This window comes from Balaenoptera ricei, chromosome 2 (assembly GCF_028023285.1).
Source record: "Balaenoptera ricei isolate mBalRic1 chromosome 2, mBalRic1.hap2, whole genome shotgun sequence".
Taxonomy (NCBI): Eukaryota; Metazoa; Chordata; class Mammalia; order Artiodactyla; family Balaenopteridae; genus Balaenoptera; species Balaenoptera ricei.
In genome coordinates this window covers 140,817,867-140,830,456 of record NC_082640.1, presented here as the reverse complement: position 1 = coordinate 140,830,456, position 12,590 = coordinate 140,817,867, and the positions used below count along the sequence as shown (strand labels likewise).

The window sequence follows — 12,590 nt, the reverse complement described above, 5'->3', positions numbered from 1 at the left end:
ACCCCCCACCTGGAATTTGAGTTCCATCTCTACCACCATTATTATATATAATCAATGTTAAATATGTAGAATTGATCTGATAGTAAAAGTAAACTCTTCTATTTCATGTCCTGGGTTTTGTACTAGAGAGTTGAGTACGATCCACTAAGTATATTATTATCTCAAAATTCAGTTATCACATAACCAGAATTTATGCCCTATAATTGTGTATCCTTCTAATACATAGTCATGTAGTCTAATAATATGAATTTTTAATTATTTAATTACTTATAGAGAAAAAATATAGAAATCTGAAATTTTAAAAGGAATATATGATGAATTAGCAAATTAATATTTAGTACTCCAGAGTTCTAAAAGAAACAGAGGTCTTTCTATGCCTGTTAACTGGCAGATGGATTTACTTCCATAAATAAAAGTGTTAGATTTGTCACACATTACCATTGAACTTTCAAAAGAGGAAAAAAATGTCAACAAACATTGGTCTAGAGAGTGGGAAGCTTTGGTTGTGATCATGAGGCTTTGCCACTAACTAGTTATGTAACAGTAGCCAAGTCAAAATCAGTTAACATCTCTGAATTCATCTGTTTATTCATCCCTAGATGAGGCAGTTAGACTAAATGTCTAAAGCTCTTCTTCACCTTTAAAATTATTTGATGGATATAGATAACCCTAAAGCAATTGTTACTTTTATCTGAGAGAGAATAATTCCTTTGTGTGTTTGTCCACCAAACTGCAAACCAATCATAAACAAAGAAAGAAAAGTTGGCATATCCAATTCTATATTTCTTGTCTTAAATTCTCAATTCAATACCTGTTAGGTATGTTACAGATACCTCAAACTAATTATGAACAAAAACATGATTTACTTAGAGTATCCTGTTAACAATTAATGGATTAATTAATATCTTCCCAGTCAGCCAGACCCAAATCTTGTGAATTGCCTCTGGCTCCTTCCTTATCCCCATCTCCATTCATTCATGTTGATTCCATCCTAATCTCTCAAATTTCCATTTCTGAATGGAACAGCTTGTCCTCCTGGGTGCAGATTATCTTTTGCCTAAACTCTTTCAATAGTTTTCTAACTTGTCTCCAAGTCACTAGCCTCTTAATTTTCCAGTTCATTCACAAGCTACTACCAGATTTACTAACCTCCTAAAACATGGGTCAAATCCTATTCTCTTTCACTACCTGTAAAATAAATTAAGCCCAACTCTTTTGTCAAACAGTCAAGGTTCTGTACATTCTCATTCCAAGTTACATTTTCCCCACACTCAATTTTCAACCATATCAGGTTATTTTTATTCTCTAAATTAAGCCAGTTTCTTTCCTCCCTCTGCTTTAGTTCATGTGGTTCTATCAATATGGAATATCCTTCCAGCCCCAGTATATCCCAACCCCAACTTTGGAAATCCTTTTCATCTTTTATGGCCAGTGCAAATGCTTCCTCCTTTGTAAAGCCCTCAAAGTTGGGATTAATTATTCCTTTGTCTACTCTCCTGTAGCACGCTTTCCCTCTATTATGCACTATTTTATTCTGCCTCCCCGCAGGATTGTAAACTCTGAGTGCAGAAGCTCTGCCTTATTGGTCTTTATATGTTTTAGAATACCTAATATACTATTACTTTACACAAAATAGTAGCTTAATAAATCTTCCTTCTCCTTACTCTCATTCTTAATTTTCTATTAGATTTAAAGATAATGAAGTTGCTCCTGGATAGACTGTTTAGAATAATTAATGGTTGTTATATAGTTAATAAGTAATGCAGATACCATCTAGACAAAGCTCATTTAAAAAGATATATATTTGGAGACAAATTTATTATTTGTATTTTACCATATATTATGTTGTGCCCAAATTCTTTGAAAAACACTTCACCACTTTTAAAATTTAGGATGACTTTATCATTGTAGGTTGAAAATTTCTTCTGTATGGGATCCCCGCTGGCAGTTTTTTTGGCATTGCGTGGCATCCGCCCAGGAAACACTGGAAGTCAAGACCATATTTTGCCCAGAGAGATTTGTAACCGATTACTAAACATTTTTCATCCAACAGATCCAGTGGTGAGTTGCAAATATGGACATTTATCTCTCAATATTAAATTTTTCCTAAGAGACTCTGTAAGAAATCTTACAAGGTACTGCTGAATTTATGAGAAAGCTTTCATTTACAGACATCTCTCGCAGATACTGCGTTTTTTTACAAACAAGGTTTGTGGCTACCCTGCATTGAGTAAGTCTATTGGTGCCATTTTTCCAACAGCATTAGTTTTTAATTAAGGTATGTATGTTGTTATTTTAGACATAATGCTGTGGCACATTTAACAGGTAGACTTAAGTATAGTGTAAACCTAACTTTCATATGCACTGGGAAACTAAAAAATTTGTGTGATTTACTTTATTGCAGTGAGCTGGAACCAAACCTGCGGTATCTCCAAGATATGCCTTTATCTATTACATTTGCATGAGTTCATATTTTTAAAATATTTGTTCTCTGATTAGTTTAGGGATCAGGAAATAAAATACCTTAAAGATGTTCTGTTTATGTTGTATTTGTAGGATGAAAGCATAATGTAAAAATATTATCTTTAGACAATTAATCCAAAAGACAGGAGTCATCTGGACTTTCAAACCTTAACCAGTTGTAATACCAATAACGTAGCAACCATAAATTTTAAAAATCCCACTTTAAATACTTTTTTCTCTAAAGTATGCTGCAACATTGAAATGTGATTGGTAGATACTCTTAGAAATGAAAATATTTAAATATTATGTATTAAACATAGAAAAGTGGAAGAATTTATTTTAGCTTGGTGGAATTATGACATTTTGGATTTTTACATTCTCTGTTATGTTTGTACTGTAAATAAATTTTTTAATGTAAATACTCCTAGGATCTGTCTGCATCCAGATAAACAGTTTAATGCCAAGTAAGATTTTTGGATGAGAAAAATTCTTCCTTAAATCCTCTTGGGGACAAGGCTAGATATAACTAGATTTAAGACAAACTATTTTAAATAGCATTTATTCTCTGAAAAATAGCTTTATATAATTCTATAAAGTCTTTTAAAAGATCTTTAGCTAGTACCAAATAAATATAACAATGACTAAACACCAGAATTTTAGAAAATTTCTTGTATGTTAAAGAATCAGAACGGTTATATTTAAGAAATTTCACTGAAATGGAATCTAGTATTAGATTCAAATACTGACTGCACAATCTTGGCCAACTCACTTCTGAGACTATTTCTTATCTATATGATGCAGATGATAATATTTTACCTCATAGGGTTGTTAGGATTAAGTAAAACGTGTGCAAAACACCCAGTTAGACCTTGAGTATTTTGTTAATATGCATTCATTTAACTCACTCCCCTATAACTTGAAAGTGAACTTGAGATCATAGGTGAACTCTAAACTTTCAGTATATACCCTATACTTTGTACAGTCTTAAATTTTGTTATTCAGTTGGCCCTTGAACAACTCGGGGGTTGGGGGTACCCCCTGTGCTCAGTCAAGAATTGGGGTGTAATTTTACAGGAAGCCCTCTGTATCCACGGTTCCGCATCCACAGATTCAACCAACTGCAGATCATGTAGTGCTGTAACATGTAATTATGGGGGGAAATAATCCACGAATAAGTGGGCCCACGCAGTTCAAACCTGTGTTGTTCAAGGGTCAGCTGTATTATAAAGGAGGGTTCCAAACTCATTATTACAAATTATTTTTATTATTCGTTTTATAGTTCTTCTGTGAAATTTTTTTTTAAAATAGCTTATGTGAGAATTGTGCTAGGCAGTTTTTCCAAAGTTATCTATTCTTCCCAACATCCTTGTGAGGTAGTAGGAAGTGTCTCCTTTCTATAGCTCAGGAAACTGAGGCTCTGAGACCTTGTGACTTGGTGAGTGTCATATAGTTAATAAGTGACAGAGGCCAGAATATGAACTCAGGGAATTCTGATGCCAAGTCCATTGCCTTTTCTGCTATATCATCCCTACTTCACATTAGACAAATGGTCTTATACCATCATGTAGTGTTTGTTACTATATTAATCTACTTGAAAGTAGGGTTTACTGAGAGCTTAGATATTAAAAATTGACCTTATTTGCTCTGTTCCAGGTTACTGTTTACTGCTTCAGTTTTGTTTGTGAGACTAATATAAATCTAATTGCTAGATGATATCAGAACATAATAAAAATGAATATTTCTCTGAAAAACTAATTAATGGGCACTATTAGCCTAGACTAATTGTTTTTTTATAGTCTCATCAAGGATCTATAATTGGACAAACTACATATTATTAACAGTGAAGAAATAAGAACACATGTTAAGAATATCAGGTTTTTAAACATTTGCTGAGGTCTACTGAGCATGCAATAAAATAAGAATGAACAGTTTACTAAAATCCAAGCATTGTACCTTAATGTTTTGTTTCTTTGAATTTTTTTTTTAAATCAAGGCTTATAGATTAGAACCGTTAATACTGAAACACTACAGCAACATTTCACCTGTCCAGATCCACTGGTATAATACTTCCAATCCTCTACCTTATGAGTATATGAAGCCAAGCTTTCTTCACCCAGCAAAAGAACCTACCTCAATTTCAGACAGTGAAGGCATTTCAACAATACCAAGCCCTGTGACTTCACCAGTCTTGTCCCGCCGACACTATGGGGAATCTATAACAAATATAGGCAAAGCAAGCATATTAGGTAATTTCTTTTCAGTATTCCTTATCAATGAATTTAAGCACTTTTATATAGACATGAAATTTTAAGTACTTGGAAATACTCTATGTATTACAAAACATCCAACAGTTAATCCTCATGTTTAGAGCTAACCACCTTCTCACTGTTCATATTTGAGGGCAAAAGCACTAAAGTTCTCTTAATTAGATCAGATCCTGTAGTTAAAGAATATGAGATAGCTGGATGCACAAAAGAAGATCGGGGAATCAAGTCTCTCATTTTAACCTTGGCCCTATCACTTACTGTGAGATCTAGGGAAGTCACGTAGTTTTTAATGCTCTGCTTCCTCATCCATGAACTGAGGGAGTGCTTAAGTACTAAGGGTGCCCCTGCCGACCAGTTCTCTGATCCATGTCCTAAAAATCTCTCAAAATATGTGTCCTTCCTGAGGGCAACAAGGGTATTTAATTTCTCTTTGAATGATCTCCAGTACCAGCCACAATGGTGTAGCACCAGAGCTCAATTCTGTGCCACTTTAGTTTGTCCATTGCTTTTGGTTACAAGTTGCCTTAGTAAAAAATTCCACAAGATGGCACTATAAAAAGGCTTTATCTGCTGGACTCATTGATACTTGACTTCGTCATAAAGATTGTTTATTCATAGCTTTTTATAACATATCCACTTAACCTCAGGAGTAAGAATATCAATAGTGAATATATGCCCATGTGAATGGCATGGTTCTTTTATTAACATTTTTAATCTTAAGAGATACTTTAAAAAACAATGATCACAAATAAAATAGAATCTTTATTCCTTTGTAAGCTATATTCCTGGAGTTTGTACAACTCTGATTCTATTCAACACCATTTTTATTTAGAAACCTACAATATAAATTGTAATTTTCATATGTTCCCGCCCTGGAAAAACATGACTAGGGCTTAGTCCCTCTGCCAAGTGGCTGTAAATATGGGTGGTGCTCTTTAGCCTGGTGTGTGGTGTAATTCAGCAGAATGACTGCCCTGTTTTGTGAAATGTAGGGGCTGCGAGCATTGGAAAGGGACTTGGAGGAATGTTGTTCTCAAGGTTCGGACGTTCATCTGCATCACAGCCATCTGAGGCATCAAGGGACTCTGTGGAAGACGAGAAGAAGCCGGTTGCCTCACCTCCCACGTCCACTGTGGCAACGCAGACCCTTGCACATAGCAGTTCTGGCTTTCTTGACTCTGCATGTTAGTTCATACTGTTCTTTCCAAGTTTATACCGTGCCTTTTTAAAATGTGAGGAGCACAAAGGGTTAAGATATTAACACTAGCAGTCAACTCTTAATCTAAAGCCTGCCATAGCTTTTAAAGAAACAATGCTTTTTCTTCTACTTACATTTTAAGGAATAATCCCTAGGTAAATGCAGTTTTACTCTCTGCGTTGGTGAATTAAGTAAAGAGCATTAATAATCAGGGCCTTGTGGCACAGAGGTGTTACACATCAAGCATAAAACAAATCTCTTTGTGGTAAGCACTTCCTGATTTTTATAAAGTGTTTTGTTTTTTTTTAAATATGGTCTTCTCAGCCTTAAAAATTCATGTAATTGCTTCAAACCTATGCTGTATTTACCCTTGATACTTTTTAAAACTGCTATGCCAAAGCCATCCTGGTGCTAATCCCTCAGTTCCCTTCATCCAACCGAATTATAAAACCTTCAGAGCTTTAATTGTATTGGATCCACTGTATCGCTTCCAATCCTATCCCAGCTACCTTGTGTAAAATAGATGCTGAAGAAATGAGTGAATGAAAGGATAATTATACTGGACTTATATTAGAATGGAGCTTTATTTAATTTTTCCAGTGGATTTATAAGGTCTAAACTCTTGAATAGTTGTGAAACACTAATACACTTAGTATATATTTACTTCCAAGGATGTAAACTTGAGCCTTATTTTTAAATGTCCAGTAAAATAAGATAATAAGTCAAGTCCTAGTTTTCCATTGACTTACACGAGGAAATGTTGACTCTGAAACTAGCTACTTCCTTTCTGTAACTATAGCAAGAAAATTTTATTTTCTTCCTCTAAAAATCTTTAAACATTTCATTTCAGATATTTAGAGCCTTGTTTTCTTACTGTGTCTGCTACTCTGAATTTTAAAACAACCAGCATTCATTGCCGTGCAACAGTCCTAGGGGCTGGATCTTTCTCCACAGTCACCTCCACTCCGTGATGAATTACCCTAGCCATTTCTGAGTTGGACATTCCTATTTGGGCCAATTCCATTTTTTTTAACTTAATCCTATCTATGTCAGACTCCGAGTACTAAAAATTTTATAATTGCAAGCCTTTTGAACACTGCCTAGAAAATTCATTTCAGATTTTGATATTTGTACAAAATTCATAGTTTTCTTATAAGAGTTCCTATACTATTGCTGACTTAAACTCTCACTTCTGCTTACTCTCAGAAATGAGATTGTGAAAATACAAAATTCTATTATAACATGCAGATGTCAAAAGAAAACTAAACTTCTGAGGAAAAATAACTTCAAAGAATTTTGTAAAATGGCAGGTAAAAAGCCGCAATTCCTTGTAATGTTAATGCACAGCAGTGATGCTAGTAAACATTAGGGTGAATGAGGGAACAAGGAGAGCAGGGTATTTTGAGCCCAAGAGACGGGGTAATGAAGACATACAGAGAGAAGTCTATAGGGTCTGAGAGAAGAAACCTATCTTTTAGTTTTTCTACTATTTAACGTAGAAATTTCAAAGTGATAATAAAGAAGAAACCTATTCTTCCAGTACAAGTGAGTAGAGATGCTTAGCTGTATCACATTATTATATTTTAATATCTTAACAAAATATGTTTTCTGTCATTCTTGCATATAAATTCTTTGTTGGTCCTAATGGTAAATTACTTGCCAACTATAGACTCAGCTAACTGTGAGCTAATCATGATTTCTTAGTTACATGTATTCATCTTTAGATACAGATTTTAAAAGTCCAACTTTTAAAATCGGACCACTACTACGGGAGAATTATGCCTTTTAAATCAAATCCCCAAGATTCACCTTACTAATTCTTGGACTTGCTTCAGTAATACACTCTTCTATGTAATCCTGATGTAGACAAATTTCTCAAGTCATAATTGCTATTTTGGCTATATGTTGCAAATCATAAAACCTTTCTTCCTTAAATCTTCTTTCTGGAATTTGGTCACTGTGATTAGGTGATTCTGGCTTCCTTCCTTCCTTCCTTTCTGCTCACATTCGATTGCCTCAGTTCTTCTCGATAACCTTCATTCTGAAGCTACCGACTTTGATTCTCTTGCTCTTTGAGGGTAAGATGGACACAGACTGTGAATTCATGATCCATCAGGGTTTCTCTCTTTGAAGATTTAGTGTTGTCAATTGAAACCATCTTATTGACATCAATTTGAAGCATCTTATATAGCTACTCTTCGTTTCTTTTGGAAAGTATAGGCTTATTTCCAGTGGTTTTACTGTTTCATTTCTTGTACTGCCCTGTGTTTGTAACATATGATGAAAAGAATCTGTTTCTTTCAGCATTGTTTTGCCTCTAGGTTAGAACTTAAATGAACTATACATTTGGGAGATATTTGGGCGTTAACAGATTATGACATTATATTTCAGAGTTAATTGTTCTTACATTTTCCATGAAAGAGCTCTTCACAAAAACCAAAGTGTGTACTTCTTTATGTATCCTAGGTTTAATCAGCTTATTTGGGAGTATTGTTCTAACTTTTGGCCACTGCATCACTGAAGGCCATTTGTAACCATCAGCCAACACTTTACAGCATCTTGTGTTTTTTTTTCACAGATTTCAGACTTCAAGAATCGTTCTTTAATCTCCCACAACTTCTTTTTCCGGAAAATGTAATGCAGAATAAAGATAATACCCTCGGTATGGTATATGTCAGGAATAGCATTCAGAGCACTATGAAAATGATCTACTTAGATTTCTCCTGCTCATTGAAAAATTGGATCAGTTCTATGAGATCAGCTTGAATGTTACCATTAATAGACTATTTTATATGTATTCTCTTCCTGTATTTTCTAATCTTAAATGTAGTGGTCCAGAAACCTCCGAGTATTGATTAGACACTTAATGTGCTAAAATATATGATACTCCTATATGCTTCTACAAAGAAGGAACCTTTTAGAGAGGGGAGAAAAGCATTAGGCCATTCTCTTTCTCCTCTATTGCCCTACAGCCTTCAAAGAGGTTCAGTATTCTTTTTTTTTTTTTTTTTTTTTTTTTTTGACATGTGAAATATATTTATAAGACTTGCATCTTTGGTTCTCTGTGAGCAACAGGAGACAAAACCTGAGGCTCAGCTGGGGTTGGTGACCAGCACACAAAGCCAAGACACCTCCCCCAATCATGAATCAGACCCCCAGATCATTCAATGGGGGAATCAGAATCACTCTCTACTCCCACAGATGTATGATGGGAGAAATTCAGTGTCCATCTCTGGCTCTAGGAGGAACAGAAAAAGAAAGTATGTCTCTTCTGAGAACTCCTGACATACTCATTTTAGTTTTGAATGGGAGCAGAAATCAGCCTGTCCAAGTGGCCCACAGCACTCAAAGCCAATGCTTTATATTTTAAAGTGATCTCAAGTTACAATTTCTCTTAGGCACCTGACATAATCAAAGAAAATCCTCTCTGGATCCAAATCTCAAAGATTTTTCGTCAGTAGTATTTCAAGGAACAAGGATTTATAGTTGAAAATTATAATCAATAATTTTTGCTTAATTTGTTGTAATAATTGGGAATTGGCTCTAGGGAATTGGCTATGGAGAACACATACTTTTTGGTGAATCATCTTTTGGAAAGTAAAAGTATGGATGTCTTGGTAAATACTGTGAGCCAATAATTATTTTGGTGAAAAAAAAAAGTAAAAGAAAATAAAAGAAAAAAAGTCATAGACATCATGACCATAGTACAATCTGATATAATGGATTTTCTTTTTTTTTTTTTTTTTTTTTTTTTGGAATTTTTTTTTTTTTTTTTTTTTTTTTAAATTCAGACAGAAAGTCACAAAAATTATACTCATCCTCATCAGTTCACTCAGTCCCATGTAATTAATTTTTTTTTTCGTCTTGATCTTTTGTTAGCACTTTTATGAGTTCATCAGTTTTTCATTAGAGTTCTGAAAATGCTTATTCATTCAGTTCAGCAGTACAGTCCGTTACCAGAAACCTGTACTTGTCAGAGTCTTTTCCATGTATTTCTTGAAGATGAAACCCTTTTATAGGAACATATTTGCAAAATCATCAGAGTACACCCAGAACTGTCTGTAAATGACAAAAGACTTAAAAATGACCACGGTTAAAGATTTGATGACAGTTCATAATAATGCAGTTGACAAGAAAATTAGTTATTTCTGAGATATACATTTTAAAGTAATAACTAGGATTATTACTTATAACATTATACCAGAACATATAAGATTTTTAGAAATTTCATGTAATGTCTGAAACATTTATATTAACATATTTCCATACATATTTCCATACAAGTACAAATATAAGAGTATTCTTTTCATGTAATATACTTAAAAGGATTTCATAGTATAAAGGATTTAATCATTTCTAATTATTTCAGATATTAGTAACACTTCCCCTAGGACTGTTGGTATGCCATAACTGATACTGATTTCAACACAAATATTTAATGTTCTTTAGAGGTGTAGGTTTGCTTTGAAAAAATTATTATTATTGGCTGCAAGAGATATTTTCAGTCTCTTAATTTTCAGCAGATTCAAAATGTATCAGTAAAGATTAATCTTAGCAGTTTAAAATTATTTTCGTCATTAACTTCATTCCTTTTTTTGCAGCTCCTTTCTCTTTCCTTTTTTTAAATATCGAATTTTACCTTTAACAAAAAAATAAGTTACAGATGTTTCCTTGGATTTTTTAACCATATCTAATTTTATAATTTCTGTATTTATAATTGCTAATTTTCATGCATTTTTTCTATTTTCAAAAAAAAAAAAATCTTACTTGATATAGATTCCAAAACAGTGTTTCAGCATAACAAGCTGATTTGGGTTTTTGGCTCTATAACAGCAGTTTGTGTTGATCTAACTCAGTGAAATCCCCTCAAGAAATGAGCTTATATAAGTGCTCTCTCTGGTCCCTGTTCATGTAATAGTCACTTCCATAGAGAAATAATTGATGTGTGCTTTTTGCATATTTAGTTGGAGAAAGGAAAATTAATCCACTCATACATTTGTCCTACATTCAAGTAGTCCTTTTTATTCACTACCTTAAAACCATCCCAGCTACCCAAGCAATTAGACCACTAATCATAATTGCACCACACTGATCTGATTCAGATGGTATTATGTATATAGCTTCTATTTTCTCTTTTCCTGTTTTTATTCATTCAACCATTTTACCATGAGCCAAGTAGGTAGTCACTAGAAAAGATACCAAGATGAAACAGATTTCAGTGCTGCCCATAAAGATTTTAAATGCTGGTGTGGAAGTTAAGTATTTTTTAGAGGGCATATATTCTCGTAGGGAAGGTAGATAACTACAGAAATAATTATAATATATGATAGAATGTGATGAGCCACATAACAGAGAAACAGGTAAAGGCCACATAACAGAGAAACAGGTAAAGGCCTCTGTCAGGTCTAAGGAATGAGAAAATGATTTAACCTGGAGAAATCAAAAAAAGCTTTGTGGAAGTAGGATTTGGACAAGCAGAGATAAAGAGACAGTGCAGAGAGAATAAACAGCATAAGCAGAAACACAGAGGTGGGAAGCACAGGGTATGTAGAGAACCAGAAGTTAGTTTTGAGGAGAACCAAGGATGAGTGGAAGGGAGTAGTTCTGAATACGATCAGGAACATTTCTCCAACCAGATGGTAGAGGATCCAGTAAATCTGGGCATCTCCAGGAGTTTCTTTGTATTCAACCCATGAGCCTGTATTTACCCAAATAGCCCATCTGTTGTCAAATGTTAGGTATATGAATGTCTTTCAGGGTATATTAGTGTTGGGAAATTTGGGGGTTAGAAATGACAGCTGATTATAAAATTCATTATGGAGTTTTTGTTATTTTTTTCAAATAAAGGATGGTTAGAGAATATTCTTAAATATATTTGAAGCTATGATAAGTCACAAAATGTAAATATTCCTTGGATGTCAAACACCTAACCACATGAAATATATAGTCGCTCTGAGGCAGCACAAAAATAAGAAGACATAATTTATCAACAAGAACCCTGAGCACAATCTTTCTTATTGCAAATGAATCTTTCACCAGTCATTTGGAAACCCAGTTTCCTTTACCTAGTACTTTAAGTGGTTTTCTTGGTATCGACCTGAAGCAAAAAATCATGCAATTATGACCATAATTGTTATTTACAAATAAGATAACTTTTAAGATTCATTAAGTTTTTGAAAATTTCTCTCCAGGGAAGTTAAGACACTCCCATTAAATAGAAGAAACCTGTCTAGTTAGTACACATTATAATACTAAGATGGTGACTTTCTATTCATATATTTTACTTTTCAACACCATATCCATGTTGACAGGCCCTGTGCACCAAAGAATTCTCTGCTGAAAGCACAGTGCAAATCGTTGATGATTGTTAAAAGCCAACAACCTTTTTTTCATTTTTACCTTTCTTCAATTGTTCAGGAATCTCATTCTTTCTTTCTTTCTTTTTTTTTTTTTTTTTTGTAGATAGACGAATTTTAGCACTTAGGCACTCAAGAGAGAGAAAGAAGGACAAAGTGATGATTTTATGTTCTCCTTTCTTTTTGACCTAACTCAGTGAGAGAAACGTGGAAAAAACTACTAACCTGTATGGTGCCACCCCTTCTTGATATGGTAACAATGAGAAAGTGGGTCCAAGGCAACTCCATGTAGATTTGGGCCAACTT

General features: G+C 33.9%; 1 protein-coding gene across 8 annotated transcripts in view; it reads left to right on the top strand.

Annotated features, from left to right (window-relative positions):
- The window catches only part of DDHD1 (DDHD domain containing 1), a 90,677-nt gene that overhangs the window by 74,242 nt on the left and 3,845 nt on the right, over nt 1-12,590 (top strand). For 3 of the 8 annotated variants that reach the window (XM_059914253.1, XM_059914249.1, XM_059914251.1), the window contains 4 exons: nt 1,912-2,061; nt 4,457-4,709; nt 5,723-5,914; nt 8,507-8,590. In XM_059914253.1, the coding sequence (XP_059770236.1) occupies nt 1,912-2,061; nt 4,457-4,709; nt 5,723-5,914; nt 8,507-8,590 (679 nt within the window). The remainder of the gene's footprint in view (nt 1-1,911; nt 2,062-4,456; nt 4,710-5,722; nt 5,915-8,506; nt 8,591-12,590) is intronic. The other 5 variants (XM_059914255.1, XM_059914252.1, XM_059914254.1 and 2 more) reach the window with 3 other exon arrangements.